Below are 19,330 nucleotides of genomic sequence, written 5' to 3' on the forward strand. Positions count from 1 at the left end.
TGTCGGTGATTGTCAATGAAGACCGAACCTCGTATTTCTTGTTAATTGCACTGACTTTGAATGTAATCTGAATGAAATTGAACGCGAACATTTAAATCGTTGTTTGTATGTCTTTCCGTCTGTCTGTCTGCCAGTCTGATGGCCTGCTTGCCTACCTTTTTGTACATATGTAAGCCTGCCTATCTGATAAATTCAGCGTTGACTCGTTGACTTATTTTGCCAGACATCTGTAGCAAATAAGGACGGACAGTTCAAACTGTATCAAATCATTGTAATGACAAGATCTTTTGTGGCACTGTGGTTTTACCACAGATCGCGTGAGACATAACACTTTTTCACATTAAATTTATGTTGTCGGCTTCTGTTTGTTTGTAACACAAATAACAGTTATTTGTATGTCGGTAGCTGGCACTACACTTATCTAGACTACTTCAATGAAAATCGATTAAATGTGTTCACCTCGTGATCATCATATCATACATAATTGAGATGTTATACGATGTTTGCAAAAAAACTCGCATACGATACATTAAATTAAGTTGTAATAAAATACCTATTTATAATTGGAATAATCTTTTGCGTATAACTCTTATGTATATAATGGAATTAGATTTTGTGTACGAGATAATTTTTGTAAGAAAGGGACCCATTCACAATTATGCTTATATACAAGAAACATGTGATCTGTAATTATATGTGAGCCGACTCCAATCCATCGATTGGAAATTTTGCATAGATTGCCATTCGGCAATCTTTGCAAAATTTCGTCTGTGTACCGTTGATATGAATCGGTTCGATTTTTTTTTAATCTGGGCCGATGTAAAGCAAACGTCGCATCCGCTTTTCGATATGCTGTTGAACAGCACACTGTGCAAAATATCATCTAGTTCGGACACACGGTACTTATTTGGTGCATAATTTGCTGAAATTAACAATACTCAATACACCTCTCTGCAACCTATGCTACATTTCATTCAGATTTTGATTTATAGTACACTTGACACACGCTATTCTGAATGCTGCATTGTTCTAAACGTAATCTCAATCAGACACCTGTTCGAAATATATATGAAAGTTTTGTCTGCATCTGCGCCAATTAAAAAAATTAAAGAAACTTAAATATGTGATCTTTACATATAAGTGAACCGAGTAGCATCAACCCATACACATACCTTTCTGAAATGCTAAATTTAATCTCAGTCGGGCAGGTTTGGAGTCGTTTGTGTAGAATGGGACTAATCGATTTAAAAACAACTTGGTACACGCTATTCAGTATGCCACACTATTCAAAATTTAATCCCTGTTAAATCCCGAAATATATATGTGGAAGCTATGCACCTGCACCACTTTCAACAATAACGCAATAACGTCATTCTATTCTTAATTTGATAACTTGAGAAAAATTTCGTGGCAATCGCACGTCATTGTATACATAATTCATTACGTTATGCCAAATTTCGCCCAATTCGAAAGATGTATATGGACTTTGCTACACCATTTACATTAAATCGGACCAAAACATATATGAGAGCTATATGTAAATCTGAACCGATTTTTCTTTTTTTTTTTAAATGCCAAATAAATGAGCCGTGCCAAATTTCATCCAATTCGGATCATAAATTTGACCTGAACTTTGTTTAACATGGACAGACAGACGGACGGACATGCATACATCGACTCAGAAAGTGATTCTATTCATATTCTCAAAGGAAAACATATGTCTATCTCGTTTCCTTTAGGTTGCTACACCCTTAAAATACTGCAATTTAGAGGGCAAAGTTGTATGAGGTAGATATAGCGGTAACAATATTGATAACACCCTGTACAAATTAGCGAGTATTTTGGGGTTATGATTATATAAGGGGCTATGCCTAATTAAGGACCGATGTTGTTCAATTTCGAACATGATCGTTATGTTTTGTTTCTTAAAACCTTCCTTATTACGAAAATCGGGAAACGCTACTCCTAAATACAGGCCCATACATTTCATTCACGAGCCTGACGTTCTAGGTTTTTATCTCGATATCCTTCGACGGTTAGTAAGATTATGACATATGTCGAAATCATCTAAGAATTCCATACTTTATAGAGTATAAACTGGCACTTTCGAGTACAGAATATCTCCCATACTATGGTGAAATACGCATATGTGGCGGCAACCAAAACAGCCGAAACAAATCAGCTAACTATTTTAAAGGGGTTATATGGGGAATCCTTCAAAAGGGATCGAATATTAATATTTTCGGAATGGACATTTGCTACCAAATACGACTACAAATTACAAAATACCGAAAAATGTGGGATACCGTTATATGGTACCAAACACTTCGACCAATATTTATAATTTTTTGCAGGAAGATTTGGCACCCAATTAAAGCCGAACATACCAAATTACAACCATTTCGGTTGAAAAACGTGCCTAAACTTTTGTGGGTTCCCTTATATAGGGTAGTCCAGAATTTCTATGAGATACAAAAAACAAAAATAATATACCCTCCGCACAGTGGGGAAAAATGCAGATCTAGCGCGCAGAAAATAAAAGTAGATGTTTGACTGTATGTTTATCGATATTTTGGATAAGAATAGATTTTTTTTATTAACCCACTAAGCGTTGAATTTTTTTTTTTTTTTTTGAAAAAACTTAAATTTGTAATTGATAATTACTATTTTGAAGCTTTTTAAATATTTTTTAATAAGCAACATTTTTCGTTATAACTAATAGTACTCCTAAAATGGTAGCTTCTTATAAAAATTCCGAAACAGTTGGAGGGTAAAAAGTGGGTTAAGGGCAAACGCTATTGTTATTATATGTATCTTTATTATTGTTAATATTATATATCTAAAACATTAACTATATATATTTTATAAAATTTAGGCATTACTTATTAAATAGTAATCACATTCAGAATCCGAGTTTTGATCTGAATTATTTGGTATCATTGGATCCTCCAGTAGTTTAAGGACTTCTTCAGATAGTGGCTCACTAAACAAACTTGATATTTTTGGATCAGAAGAAAATAGCAACCTATTGAAAAGGTCCCTCATTGTTTCCGCACGATTCATTTTTCTGGTGTACAGTTCCCTGTAGTTCCGAAGTCCTTATTTCTGGATTCCATGGCTTCTTCAGACAATATTCCTATGGACAAAGCTGCTCATTTAATTATATCAGCTACATGCACTAATAGTTTGTGTATGCTAGAAGGCATATAGAACCAAGGATATAATTCTACGAAAAGAATAAATGTTTCCTCAGTAAGTTCTTTAAATTACTCTGTGTTAATAGCATATCCGCAGGCCATGGTTGAAAGGATGATACTAAAATTTGTAATTAGTTTTTCATCAACACCAGTTATCGACGATGCCAAGCCATATTGCCATTGTTTGTTGTTCCGGATACTGACTTAAGTGTGTCAACAATAATGTGCATTTCTTCCTTCAAATCATTAATGATACGTGCCTTCCTTTTCCACTTTTTCAAAACCAGTCGGTATGAAATGTGCAATATACATTCTAAACATCGAATCCTTGCATGTAAGGTAGACAGACCGTATTCGTATAAGTTGATGTTTGGTGTTAATGACGAAATTTTGTTGTAATTATTATTTAATTAAATGTAGGTAAAACCGTGTATATATGAATGTTACACCAATGATATTTTTCAGGGTTCATAAATTAGACCCTTTACCTGCAGTATTTGAGAACACTCTTACAACCGATTTCGTTGTAATTTCAATTTTTATTTAAAAAGATATTTATAATAAATGTATATTCAGTCCATGATTTTAAAATCACTGTTTGGAGCAGCTTACGTACATACCATCATTCTCTGGAATCTTAGGACGGACATTTTGAACCTGTTTTTTTTCTTATCTGCTATGCTGTGATCTATTCCAAGGCATATTTGATCAATTATATCAACAAAATTCACAAATTTTCAGGAAGTCGCAGGAAAAATTTTTGTATGATGTTCTAGGCAGACACACACAAAAATAAAAAAAATCAACACTGAACTCGTCTGCACTCCATACGAAACCCCTATTTTAATTGAAGGAATTTACAAAAAAAGGACCTTACATATATTTAGCCCGAAACACCTAAATTAAAATAACAATTCCATTTAATTAAACACCAATACTATATATCAAAAATGGACAAAATTCTATAATAATATATTCACAGAATGCACATGACCATCGCAATTTTATAGCTAAAAATACCATTTTTAACATTGGAAAAAATATCTATTTTAAATGTACCGCTTTTCCGTTCTAGCTTATTAATTCGGATTATTTTATACGCACTTAAGTACACTCAACACTCTACTTTAAAACTGCATTAATGTTTTAAAGATTCCTTCAAGTTCAATTTTTTATTTTCTGCGCGCTAGATAGGTATTTTTTCCCACCGTGCTCCGTACTATGATGGAGCGCGTAAAAAGTACATGTTATGGAAATTAATATGAAATTAGGTTAACAGGAAAGGAAAGTAATGAAAACTTCGATCCAATAAGATCCAAAAATTCAAAATTGCGAAGAATCAAAACTAAACTCAAAATTTTTTGTATACCCTAAAAATATCTTTACCTCTATTATTTTAACTTCCTGAAAAAAATCTATTTTTTCCTCCTCGTTATAATTGGATAATTACAACCTTTTCTAAATATATAGCCACATCTAACATTTGATACTTAGCTTCTATTTTCCTAACATTACACAAAAGTTAATTATTATTGTCTTTGCCTTGTTTGCCGAGGACAGCGGCAAATTTTTAAGTTTACATTTCATTACGCTCAACTAAATGACCAGTTTCCAAACTGAAGTCGTGTTGTGATCATCTCCAAATTATTATGGCACATCGTAGGCTGATGTCTGATGGGCATACCATCACCACACCGAGATGGCTGGCTGACAGTTGTAATGAAACACCGCGTTACCTTGCCTTGTCGGCCAGATGAGCAAACGACGTTGGTGGTGATGCTGGTGTTGATTTTCTGCATTGACATCGTCCATCATCATTTTTCCCAAAGTATGATTTATATTTTTGGTTGAATGGATGGATGAAATCTTCGTTGTATGCCTTGTCTTGTCTTCCATACGATGATATCTATCAAAAAGTGAATGTTGCCCATATTCCAATAATGGTGTGTCCATCATCACCATCTATGGCCATATGAATTTGCCTGGATGTTATGAAATTAAATCTTGTTTCAAATTAAATCATTGCACATCTCTGTTTTGGCCGATTGAATCTAAGGCAATGGTGGTGTGCCATCTCTATCTCTGAGTTGGGTCAGTGCGGGATTGTCACCACACACATAAATCAAATACTTAGTTGTTATTTTTATATAACAACCAACCATGGATGACTTGGACGGGACTTCTTAATATTTGTTGGTGTGTGCGTGCCTGTGGAGATTGCCGTCAAATGAAATTTGAGAAATACGAAATTGGTTATGTGTGCGACGTAGCATGAGAAAAATGTCATTTTACCACCTTATGGTGAGTTTTTTTTTCAAGAAAATTGGATTTTCTTTTCATGTGACCAAGCTATATTGAGACAGTGGTCAGAATTTTGTATAGCACGTCAAGTGAAATAATATTTATTGCCAAAAAAAAAAAAAAATAAAATGTTTATTCAATATTTAATAATGTTAATTTTCTTTAGATTTTACATGGGCATCATAAAAACTCAATGAGAACATCGGTGAAGAACAACATGAAGCTAACGTGAAGAAAAAATATGAAAACATCGTTTTCATAGTCAAAATATATTATGCATTCCTCCATGAGGAAAATTTAAAATTAAGAAAATTAAAGTAAAAACCTAAAATGGCAAACTAGCTGAACTGCTATATGTAACAAAGCCAAAACTTGGATATATACTGAACATTCTTGTTGAACAAGATTTATATAACTTTATAACTAAGAAATGACAAATTACAAATATCTTGTGGTACCAAATTGTATATTTCTTTCGCCTCAAAATGGTGACCCGGAAGGAGTGATCCGATGGGAGTGAAACGATGTACATTTAAAGGAGTGAAACGATGTACATTTAACGGATCAAATCGGACACTGCATAAGCTTCTTATGAAATTTCGAAATTTTCTAAATTCTGACACTTTATGGAATGGATAAAAGAAGGAGTTGACCGATGGATCCCATCTTTGAACTTGATCTAGGTTTGTTGTACCCTCCACCATAAGGTGGAGTGTATATTGAATTTGCAATTCGATTTCAAATACCTCGAATTTTGCAATACCTCGAATTTTTCATAAAATGCTATATCGTTTTCCACCGAATTGACTGTAATTTTGTATTATAGGTTCTTATTGAATATTACATACCCGCAGCGAAAATTTTTAATATTGATCCAAGTTTCAGGGTAGTCACCATATTCGGTATTTAGGCTATCTTTTGGATTTTGGATTCTCATTGTATAGCACATTTCCGTGCTAACAATTTTTAATATTGACCCTTGTTTAAAGGTAGACCCATAATATGGTACCCCCAAATATGGGGATTTTTAAAACGTTTTTCAATCAAATAGGCTGTAATTTGATATTTTGGGTTCTCATAATGGTATCTTCACATTTCCCCACTAAAAATTATTAATATTGATCCTTGTCGCTATTTTGAGAATTTTGCACACGTTTTTCAACCACAATATTGATCTCCACTATTATATATCTTGAGAATTTCAATAATATTTTCTCACTTATGAGTTTTCTCCTAGGAACCCCCATTAATTTTAGATATTTTGAATTTCAATCTCATGATAAAGGGTGTAAAAAGTTCGGCCGGACCGAACATATCATCGTTTTTACTTATTAAGGTTTGTACGATGTGTAAAGTTGGGATTAAAACGATTGACATTGGATTTAAAAATATTCAAAATGTTGACAAGAAAAGAGACGGCTATGATATTTACAAAATTTACTAGCAGGATTGAACCGATAAATCCTATCATCAAACCTTTAATTTTGGACAAATAATATGTTAGGTGAAAACATGGACCTATATTGACAATGTTTTGTAAAAGTCTCTTCATTTGGAAAATGTATTCTTACACAATGAAAGTTCTTAAAAAGGGGTGAGTTCCTTGTATGGGTACTATTCCAAAACCATGGGCCTATATTAAAGATTTTTTGTTTACATCTTGTTCCCTATCTAAGAATCCAGAATGTCAAATTGCACATCTGTTGGAAAATATGTCTAGGACAATCAAAATACTTATAAAGGGTAATATGAACCCATAACGAATGCCTAATGATGGCCCGAAATTGAATACGATTCCCAAAATACAAAAAACCGTATGTTCGGACTTCGACAACGTGGAACGAACGTGACAATTTCTGACAAGAACGCTTTTTCTGCTCTTCTTTACTAAAATCAATTACTTCCTAATCTAAAATATAGCTAGCGACCCTCGTATGCCATCAAATGAGCTACAGCTGTAATGTTGGGCACTTGTTCCTTGCATTTCATACATTGTAATACATTCATATGTTTACAATGGCATACTATAGTTACATACATATGTACATATGCATTTTAAACAACAACCTTTTGTACTCGCTTCCAGCCGACTGTCTGATGACACCAAATTATAGTCTTTTTAGCCTCCGGGATGATGACTTCGACGACCGCTTAACCACAACATTAAAACATAAATTCAATTGACAATAAATACAAGTCTCGTTAAACATCTTCTTTTTTTTGTTTGCTCGGTTGTTTGGTTCGGTGTCGTTTGTAAGCCTCTTACCACTAACATTGATGTCAATGGGATTTCACTTCAGAAGGATGAACCAAAAGTTATGTGATTTGCTGTTGGTTATTTGCCGGCAGTAACCTGGTGGGTATTATGCGCAACCTCATAGCTTAGCCGATACACCATTTAGCATCCACCAGACGGTGGTAATAGTCGTCTATCATCCTCCGCATACATGTGTATCGGTGAGTATGTTAGGCACCCGCGTGGCATTAAAATACGTATTATGATTTCCTGTTGCCACTAAATGGCATAACACATGGACAATCACAATGTTATGTGCATGCGGGCATCTCTATTTTGGAACCAGCCATATGTGCTTAGCTTCCCTGGCTTCATCAACAATAATTATTTATTATATGTATGTGATAAGGTATTTTAAATCAAAACAGCAGAAGTAGCAGCTTCCAAATGGGATTTTCAAATGTCACTAAGATTAAAAAAGGTATCGGAAATTTAGAGTGATTCACTTCAATTGCATTGTTAAAATTTAAAAAAAAAACCTCAACAATTGCAACAGCTTAGTAATATTTAAAATCAAGAATTTTGTATGCACTTACCAGGATTTACTATAAATATTTAATTTGCAGTTGCAAATTATAATATCAACGATTCTTCTTCCGTTGACAGCAAAAACTTTTGTTCCAACAAATTTGTACAAAAATTGATTTGCCATTAGCTGCAGGAGGGAAGAAGAAACAAAAAACCGAACGCCCGAAACTTGTGGTTTGTTAGTCACATTAATCAACATCATTGTCGTGTAGTTGCTTAAATCTTTGTTTTTTTAATGTTCAAAATTAGAAGATAATAAAAATACTCGAAAGTATGTTGTCAGTTGCATGCATGCCGAACAAGCAAGCCAGTGCGTCAGTTAGTCAGTCATCCAGGCAACCAACCAGTTAAAAAAAGCAAATCTCCATGAACTTTAGAGGACTCAACAACGTGAAGTCAACAAAATAAAATTACTTTCTGTGGTTTTCATTTCACAACTAAATGAAAAACTTTAGCAAATTCTTACAGATTCTCGAGTAAGTAGTTAGATTCAGGAAAAAAGTGCACGTGCCAGATATGAGGGTGGATATAATATTTCGCATGAAGAATGTTATTTTAGTACATGATGGATTTAAATTACATAAGGTGGAGTGTATATTAATCGTGTCATTCAGTTTACAACACCTCGAATATTTGCAATATGAATATTTATTCACCGGAGACCACACAAAGTATATGGGAAATTACAAAAATCTTTTAAATTCCTTGAAACTGAGGTTTGGAAGGTTATAACTCGCGAAATGTGAATATATTGCATATAATATAAATGAATTTCTATGAAATGAAGTGTTCTTGTCAAAATCTTAAAATATTGGTAATAAATAATAAGTTGCGTGGAAGGTGTGATGATGTTAATGTAAAAAAATGGGTGAACATGTGTTGAAGCCAACGAGTTTTTTGTGTTCTTTCCTGATTTGTGGCTAAACTACAAAACGCACGCACATGTGATCAGTGACTAAGTTGCAGAATACCCCATGGGCAATATGGTTCTAATGTATGATTTTTCGATATAATCACTGCATCCACCCAAAATGGATGCTGACATTTTGAAGCCGGATTTTGGGTGTTTTTTGATATAAATAGGACGCGCATCCAGATAATGGACTAAACTAATTATAGGATTGTAGAACTCGTGATTTTTTTACGTGCCGGTTCTAATGAGCCCATCCATGTTCAATTCCGCCCAATAAAACGGCGGAAACTTATTTTGACAAATTCACGTATATAATCGCGTTTTTCTTCGAATTGATTTCACATACATTCATTCTTGTGTTATCATATTTGCGAATCTGTGTGAAAATAGGCCAGAAATATATCGTTACGCGAATAATATGTGTATTTTATCCAAAATCGATTGTGGAGGCACATCCGCGGTTCTTAATCGATCCTTTTAAAATATTTGTCCTTTTGTGTATTTTTATTGGAGATTACTGAAATCGGATGCGCATAAAAATCGTATGCACGTTGCGCCATTTTTAGTCATTTTTAGGGGTTTGCATAGTAAAGTGCATCGAGCGGCACACTTTGGCTGTTTAATGAAACCTCGAAAAATGCATAATTATTGGAAGAGATTGATTCGGTTTATACGAAAACCGCATGCGCATCAACTGATTTCAACTAATACGCGAACTGTATGCTTTTTAATGTTGATCATTTTCATATACTGTAACTGCAATATATTTGGTAATTTTTAAAGTCAAAACTCTTAACAGAGGAATCTACCGATATTTAACAATCATCTAAAAGAATTTGTAGAAGAAATCGTCACGTGTTGTAGAAGATCTAGACTAAACCGTATTATCTTAACTACACCAAAAATCAAAAATTAAAAAAAAACATTTTGTGGCAATTCAAAATTAATTTATTTAATTTTAAGATATTTTCATGCTTTTATTTGTTTTTCGCGACTATTTAACCGTATTTCAATGCGATTTGACTATTATGCAAAGAAAACAAATGTGTTTAACCATTTATCAAGAAATTCGCGAATTACAACAAATAGGAACTAATTTAATTTATATTTCAAATACAAGATTTAAAACCGTTATAACTTTTGTGCGCAGCATCCGAATTTGTGAACGCGAACAGATTTCGAATCAGCATATTTTTCTTAACCTATGTACCAAAAATCATAAATATGCTCGCCAAATAAATTTTCAAAATTTTTTTTAATGGAATTTTAAAAGAATTTTGTAGTTTCCCATATATATTCTTGATCAAAATAAAATTCGGTTTACCCATATCTGTCAGTTGAAATCACGATAAAGGTCGCAGTATTTACGATGGAGCTCTGAAATTTTGCACATACATTGCTAGTATTCCTAGGATGTTTGGTATTGCAAATGGAATATATCGGTCCATTTTGGTCCATATTGGAATTTGAAACACGTTTTCCAACCGAATTGGCTGTAATTTGGTATTTTGAGTTCTTATTGAATAACACATCTCTGTAAAAAAATATTAATATTGGGAGAAGTTTCAGAGTAGCCCCCTCATATCGGTACCCCCCAGTATTCCGTATTATAGGAATTTGAAGACACTGTTCACATCGAATTAGCTGCAATTTAGTATTTTGATTGAATACCAAATACCGTAGTAAAATTATTAGTATTGACTCTAGATTCAGGGTAGCCACCATATAAGCGCAGCCCTCATAATATGGTACCCCCAATGTGGGGATTTTAGACACGTTTTTCAATCAAATTGGCGTTAATTTGGTATTTTGAATTCTCATAACGGTATCACCACATATCCGCACTAAAATTATTATTGACCTATGTCAGTATTTTGAGAATTTTGGACACGTTTTTCAAACAAACTGGCTGTAGCTCGATATTTAGTATTCTCATTAGCTAACTACCAAATATATCAATATTGATATCCGTTATAGCCCCGTATAAGGGTAGCCCAAATATTAGATATTTTCAGAACTTCAATCATATTTTTCTCACTTATTTTTCGGTATGTTCAAGGTCATATCATAACATGAGTTTATTCTTAGAACCCCCCATTAATTTTTGATATTTTGATAGTCAATCTCGGCCGGGACGAACTTAACATCGTTTTAACTTGTTATTCTTATTAACCCAATTCAGAGTCTAATTGTTTCTTAGAAACAGGCCCCAACTTCGGCAAAACTATACCTTTCCGAAGATGATGGACCTGTGTTTAGACCACTAATTAATAACCATTGGCAATCTATTATATGTTTACCAAATCGAAATGAAATCTACATATGTATACCCTTCACCACACTGTTGTACAGGGTATTGTTTTGTGCATATGTAGAGATGGGCAGTGGGTAAATACCCAAAGGGTAAATACCCGGTAAATTGGGTAAATACCCGGTAAATTGGGTAAATACCCATTTGTGGGTATTTATTTGGGTATTTACTATATTGAATCGGTAATACAACATCTTACACCCTATTTCCGGGTTTATGTTATCAAATCGATTAAGAATGGATAGTTTTACGATACTTTAAAGACGTTGGTAAAAACTTGGGTAAATACCCGAGTTTTTACCCAACAATTGGGTATAAACTCATTAACTGCAGAACCACTTGACATAGGCGGCCAAAATTTTGCACACATGTTTCTAATGTCAAAGCAAATATAAAAATCCAACATGGGGTCCCTGGGTCCAAGTTTTGATATAGCCCCATATAACCATATCTCCCGATTTAAGGTATTTTTTGTCTATTAGACACATTTTACAACCAAATTGGCCGTAATTTGGCACAGAGTGTTCTCTTTGGGTACCAAATGTCCATGCAAAAATTTATGTATGTAGGTCCATATTTACTGGTAGCCCCCATACAAAGGTACCCCTATTTTGAGTATTTACCCAAAAAATGGGTATAAACTCATTAACTGCAGAACCACTTGACATAGGCGGCCAAAAATTGGCTCAGATAGTTTTTATATCAATACAAATATTGAAATCCAAAATGGGGTCCATGGGTCCAAGTTTTGATATAGCCCCCATACAACCGTATCTCCCGATTTAAGGTATTTTTTGCCTATTAGACACATTTTAGGGCCAAATTGGCTGTAATTTGGCACAGAGTGTTCTCTTTGGGTACCAAATGTCCATGCAAAAATTTATGTATGTAGGTCCATATTTACTGGTAGCCCCCATACAAAGGTACCCCTATTTTGAGTATTTACCCAAAAAATGGGTATAAACTCATTAACTGCAGAACCACTTGACATAGGCGGCCAATAATTGGCTCAGATGGTTTTTTTATCAATACAAATATTGAAATCCAAAATGGGGTCCCTGGGTCCAAGTTTTGATATAGCCCCCATATAACCGTATCTCCCGATTTAAGGTATTTTTTGCCTATTTGACACATTTTAGGGCCAAATTGGCTGTAATTTGGCACAGAGTGTTCTCTTCGGGTACCAAATGTCCATGCAAAAATTTATGTATGTAGGTCCATATTTACTGGTAGCCCCCATACAAAGGTACCCCTATTTTGAGTATTTACCCACAAAATGGGTATAAACTCATTAACTGCCGAACCACTTGACACAGGCGGCCAAAATTTTGCACACATGTTTCTAATGTCAAAGCAAATATAAAAATCCAACATGGGGTCCCTGGGTCCAAGTTTTGATATAGCCCCCATATAACCATATCTCCCGATTTAAGGTATTTTTTGTCTATTAGACACATTTTACAACCAAGTTGGCCGTAATTTGGCACAGAGTGTTCTCTTTGGGTACCAAATGTCCATGCAAAAATTTATGTATGTAGGTCCACGTTTACTGGTAGCCCCCATACAAAGGTACCCCTATTTTGAGTATTTACCCAAAAATAGGGTATAAACTCATTAACTGCCGAACCACTTGACACAGGCGGCCAAAATTTTGCACACATGTTTCTAATGTCAAAGCAAATATAAAAATCCAACATGGGGTCCCTGGGTCCAAGTTTTGATATAGCCCCCATATAACCATATCTCCCGATTTAAGGTATTTTTTGTCTATTAGACACATTTTACAACCAAGTTGGCCGTAATTTGGCACAGAGTGTTCTCTTTGGGTACCAAATGTCCATGCAAAAATTTATGTATGTAGGTCCACGTTTACTGGTAGCCCCCATACAAAGGTACCCCTATTTTGAGTATTTACCCAAAAATAGGGTATAAACTCATTAACTGCCGAACCACTTGACATAGGCGGCCAAAATTTTGTACACATGTTTCTAATGTCAAAGCAAATATAAAAATAAAATAGGGGTACCTTTGTATGGGGGCTACCAGTAAACGTGGACCTTCATACATAAAATTTTGCATGGACATTTGGTACCCAACAAGAACACTCTGTGCCAAATTACAGCCAATTTGGTTGTATAATGTGTCTAATAGGCAAAAAATACCTTAAATCGGGAGATACGGTTATATGGGGGCTATATCAAAACTTGGACCCAGGGACCCCATGTTGGATTTCTATATTTGCTTTGTCATTAGAAACATGTGTGCAAAAATTTGGCCGCTTATGTCAAGTGGTTCGGCAGTTAATGAGTTTATACCCAATTTTTGGGTAAATACTCAAAATAGGGGTACCTTTGTATGGGGGCTACCAGTAAATATGGACCTACATAAATAAATTTTTGCATGGACATTTGGTACCCAAAGAGAACACTCTGTGCCAAATTACAGCCAATTTGGCCTTAAAATGTGTCTAATAGGCAAAAAATACCTTAAATCGGGAGATACGGTTATATGGGGGCTATATCAAAACTTGGACCCAGGGACCCCATGTTGGATTTTTATATTTGCTTTGACATTAGAAACATGTGTGCAAAATTTTGGCCGCCTATGTCAAGTGGTTCTGCAGTTAATGAGTTTATACCCAATTTTGGGTAAAAACTCGGGTATTTACCCAAGTTTTTACCCTCGTCTTTAAAGTATCGTAAAACTATCCATTCTAAATCGATTTGATACAGAAACCCGGAAATAGGGTGTAAGATGTTGTATTACCGATTCAATGTAGTAAATACCCAAATAAATACCCGCAAATGGGTATTTACCCGGTATTTACCCACCCCTTGGGTATTTACCGGGTAAATACCCGGTAAATTCCATCTCTATGCATATGCAAAAGGAATAAGAATATGCACATGCATCACTTTCTCAGTCGATTTATGCATTTCCGTCCGTCTGTCCATGTTAAATAGTCAACAATGTACATGTCGCATTTATTATCCGAATTGGATGAAATTTGGCTCAAAGACGAACCATAGCTCCAATATATAGTTTCGTAAAATTTTTAGTAAATGGTGCACCAAAGTCCCAAAGTTAGGCTGATTGCCGCAAAATGTTGTACAACGTACTAAAGTTACTATAAAATAACGCGTGTCAAGTTTTGTTGAAATCGGTTTAGATTTAGATATAGCTCCCGCATATTTATCGTCCGATTTAATGTAAGTTGTGTACCAATGTCCCTATATATCCTTCAATTTGTACGAAATCTGGCATAGTGTACTTAATAAAATCTGGAATGATGTGTGTTAAGATTCGTGAAAATCGGTTCTAATTTAAATATATCTCCTATATATTTTTTCTTCCGATTTTATGTTAATTGAGCACCAAAGCCCTTACATTTCCTTTAATTTGCACGATATTAGACATAGCGTACTGAATTGAATCTAAAATAAAATGTGTTAAGTTTCGTGAAAATTGGTTCACATTTATATGTAGCTCTCATATATATTATTGTCCGATTTTAAGTTAATAGAGCACCAAACTCCTACCGTTTGTCCGATTGATACGAAATTTTGCACAACGAATATAAAATTATCCCATTGTACGCAAACGGCTCTAAATCTGTCCGAATGATAGGCAATTTAGCATAGGTTGCTGAAAGGCATGTGTATGAATTGATGTTAGTCGGTTCACTTGTAGATAAGGATCAAATATCAATTTTATGTCAGTGTTCCTTCGAAAGGGCGACGCCTATTAGGATTGGTAAGTATAAGTCCCATCTTCCAATATTATACAGACTCGCTTAACGATATAATAGAATTAATTTTCAGCAAATTACCAAAAGGAGTGAGCCGATATTCCCCACCTTAGTTTGGAAGAAATATTACAACGTGCAAAATTGGGATGAGATCGGTTACCTTTAATAGCTATCCAGCCAATAATAAATCGAATCCAACTTGTCTGAAGCGGATTTGATCTAAAGAAACATGACCAAATTACCAAAATGAGTGAGCCGATATTCCCCACCTTAGTTTGGAAGAAATATAAATCAACGTGCAAAATTGGGATGAGATCGGTTACCTTTAATAGCTATCCAGCCAATAATAAATCGAATCCAACTTGTCTGAAGCGGATTTGATCTAAAGAAACATGAGGTTTAAAACCAAACCATCTGAACCAATTTTTGGCCGCCTATGTCAAGTGGTTCTGCAGAGCACCAAACTCCTAATGTTTGTCCGATTGATACGAAATTTTGCACAACGAATATAAAATTATCCCATTGTACGCAAACGACTCTAAATCTGTCCGAATGATAGGAATTTTAGCATAGGTTGCTGAAAGGCATGTGTATGAATTGATGTTAGTCGGTTCACTTGTAGATAAGGATCAAATATCAATTTTATGTCAGTGTTCCTTCGAAAGGGCGACGCCTATTAGGATTGGTAAGTATAAGTCCCATCTTCCAATATTATACAGACTCGCTTAACGATATAATAGAATTAATTTTCAGCAAATTACCAAAATGAGTGAGCCGATATTCCCCACCTTAGTTTGGAAGAAATATTACAACGTGCAAAATTGGGATGAGATCGGTTACCTTTAATAGCTATCCAGCCAATAATAAATCGAATCCAACTTGTCTGAAGCGGATTTGATCTAAAGAAACATGAGGTTTAAAACCAATGTTTCGATGAGGCACCTTTTTGCCGTAGCTACCCTTACCCTCACTAGCCATAAATCTCATATAATTCCAATGGGGATCTTCTACCTTTTTTAAATATTTTAAAATGACACAACACTCGCATTTTAACTGTACTATGTTTTACATTTCATTAAAAATTTCTACGATCCTCATGTGTTTCGTTAAAATATTCAGCACGTACCAAAATTACTCGTTGTGATAACAGTTCTTCTACGTATTCATGAAACTTTTTAAATAAATCTGTTCCTACGTGGAACAATTACCCACGAACTTTATAATTTGAAACATAGATACTTGGATTGTACAAAACTGAGATTAACTTACCTTACGTTTCGACCTTGCCATGCGTTGATCTCGTGAATTTTCCGCTTCACCCGGTGGTCGTTTGCCCCATACGGCCAATGCAATGCGGGTGTAGGTGAATATTAGCACCGACAATGGAACAATAAATTGCAGTGTCAGCAATGCCAGTGTGTAATAATAGTTCTGTTCGGCTGTGGGCCATTCCTCCTTACAAATGTATCTGAGGATAAGAAGTAGAAGAAGGAAGACAAAGATGAAGCAGGAACACAATAAGAACAAACAAAAGTCACAAAGGAAATCATGCACAAACAATGAAATTGTAAATTATACATGAATTATGACAGCTGAAATGGTAACTGTGGCTGTGTGTGGTTGTGCGAACTGCAAATGTGGGCTGACTTACTGGCTGTTCCAGAAGCACTTGTTTGACAAGGGTAGTGGACATTTGAATGGTGCCTTAACAAATATTAAATATTTGCTAAAGCCTCTGGTTTACAGCAAATACTAGTGTAATTTTGTATTCACTTTAGATGTTGTAACAAATGTTGGTATATTAAAAGAAAGAGTGCGTAAAAAGGGTTTGTATCCCTAAGAATGTTTTCTTCATTTTCTTAAATTGGAATTAAAATTAAAGTTGACGCATAAATTAGCTAAGACCATTTTTAATGAAATTGTGTTGAAGATGACTTTTCACCAAGAAATGATGTGAAAAAGGTCGTCCCTTTTTTAACACAAAAGATAACATATATTTAAAGTTATGCCAGGAAAATACCAGTAGGGCTAAATAATAAACAAACACCCATTAATTAACTGGCATATGGAAATGTGTTCTGGTCAATTTTAAGGTTTTATTAAAGTTTGGTTTTTCTTGATTAAAAATACAAAATTAATTCTATATACAAATATCAAGTGTATGGTGGGGTACGTTTAGTTGTTTGTAGAGCTCGAAAGTGAATTCCTTCCATGAAAGTACATGGTTTGTGTTTGGAAATATGATTGGTAAAATTTTGGATACCACATTTTTTACTATATTCTTTGTAATGTTTAAATATTAAAAATCGACATTACTTACCTTCCACACAACTCATACCAATCACCTGGTTGGACTAATTTTGATACAATTGGTATTGGCAACGCTGTTGCCAGGGCAATAAACCATATGCCAACTATTATGAATTTGGCATACCTGTAAAGAAGAAAGACCTGTGTTATTAACATAACTCAGTACGATAATTATTTTATGTATAAAGAAGTAATTGGTCCATGAATAATCTTAACATATATATCTAATACTAGCGAAGTGCCCGCTGACATTTTATATGAAAGTCTTGGATACTGTATAATTTGTTGTACTATAATTCCGAATTCCACCTCTATTCCTAAATCTAATATCAAGTTTTTTACCACTTAGTACACATTGTTACGAAATGAAAACAGCCTCTATATTTCAAACCTGCACTTCAACAGTAATTTTATTTCGACGTTTCTGGATCCCAGCCCCATCCAAATTAATCCAATCAATCCACTTTCGGGATTCCAGCCCCACCCGTGCTATAGTTCCATGTCTCAATTCTATACTTCAACATCAACCATTATTCTAAATTTTAGGTTTCCAGTTCTCTCGGTTCAACCAAATCCAAATTATACTAAATCTAGTGCCGTTTTGTAATTTCCGTACACATAAATACGAATTTCCAAATTTGTCTCTATAGCTCAATCTTCAACAGCATTCGTTATACCAAATTTCCCAAAATCCACTTTTCGTACCCATAAGTACGAAGTGTCTAAACTACCTCAATCCTACACTCCAACAAATATTTTAATTCCAAATTTAAAGACTCCAGCCTTATATGTTCACCTAAATTCAACTTGTACCAAATTCACTACAATTTAGTATATTCATACATAGTAATCGTAATTCCTATTTTCAGGATTCCATCTCTATACGCTCAATAAATGCAAATAGTACCAAATTTAGTACACATAAGTACGAATTTCCGATACTCAATTAAATTTTCGAACTGAATAGACGTATTTTTTTGTGTCTGAAAAAAGGAAAAATAAATTTGGAAAATTAAAAAAAAACATATACATACAGTGAGTGTAATAAGTATTTTGCCTCAACAAAAATTTGAAAAAATTCCAATATATACGCCTAAAGCTATTTTCAGCATATAAACAATATTAATGGACCATAAAGTTTTCAAAGTCAGAAAAAGAATTATTTTATTATTATTAAGACCATATAGGTCTAAACGTATTTGGGATGTTTTGAAGGACTATATTTAATACTCTCATTTTGATTAGGACGAGAAAATACCAAATATTAAATGAAATATTGATGGAGAATGTATTGAATGTAAATGTGAGAAAATACCCGAAAAAATGCCGTTGTTTAAAAAATGCCGTGATGTAAGCGTGTGAATTTTTTCAAAAATAATAATAAAAAGCAAAATACTTTTTTGGATAATATTTTTTTGTGATTCTTGCAGAAATAAAAAAAGGAAAAATAAATTTGGAAAATTAAAAAAAAACATATACATATGTACATATATACAATTATAAAAACCTGAAAAGAGAAATATCTTATTATGGACGATTGGTTGTCTGTGGAGGAAAGAATTTCATCCGTAAAAGTCCCCCCGGATAAAGGTGCGGATAGCAGAAAATCGAGGAGAATCAATACGAAATTACCGTCCAAATTTTGCTCGGAGGAATCATTGAGCTCTTCCGAAGTTTCCCAAACCAATGCGAAGTCAAAAGATTTGAACGCAAAATCAAGGTACAA

The 19,330-nt window shown here is 34.2% G+C and overlaps 1 protein-coding gene across 1 annotated transcript; it reads right to left on the bottom strand.

Moving 5' to 3' along the window:
- Window positions 1-16,563: 16,563 nt before the first annotated feature.
- LOC133323720 (RYamide receptor-like) lies at window positions 16,564-17,728 on the bottom strand (the record flags this gene model as incomplete). The annotated part of the gene is made up of 2 exons (XM_061532641.1): window positions 16,564-16,762; window positions 17,615-17,728. Coding segments are annotated over 2 exons (313 nt in total), but the record flags the coding sequence as incomplete, so codon positions are not given.
- Between the last annotated feature and the right edge of the window lie 1,602 nt (window positions 17,729-19,330).

The sequence above is a fragment of the Musca vetustissima genome, unplaced genomic scaffold, assembly GCF_032173495.1.
Source record: "Musca vetustissima isolate MV318-11 ecotype Yass unplaced genomic scaffold, APGP_CSIRO_Mvet_v1 utg1044050, whole genome shotgun sequence".
Classification (NCBI taxonomy): Eukaryota; Metazoa; Arthropoda; class Insecta; order Diptera; family Muscidae; genus Musca; species Musca vetustissima.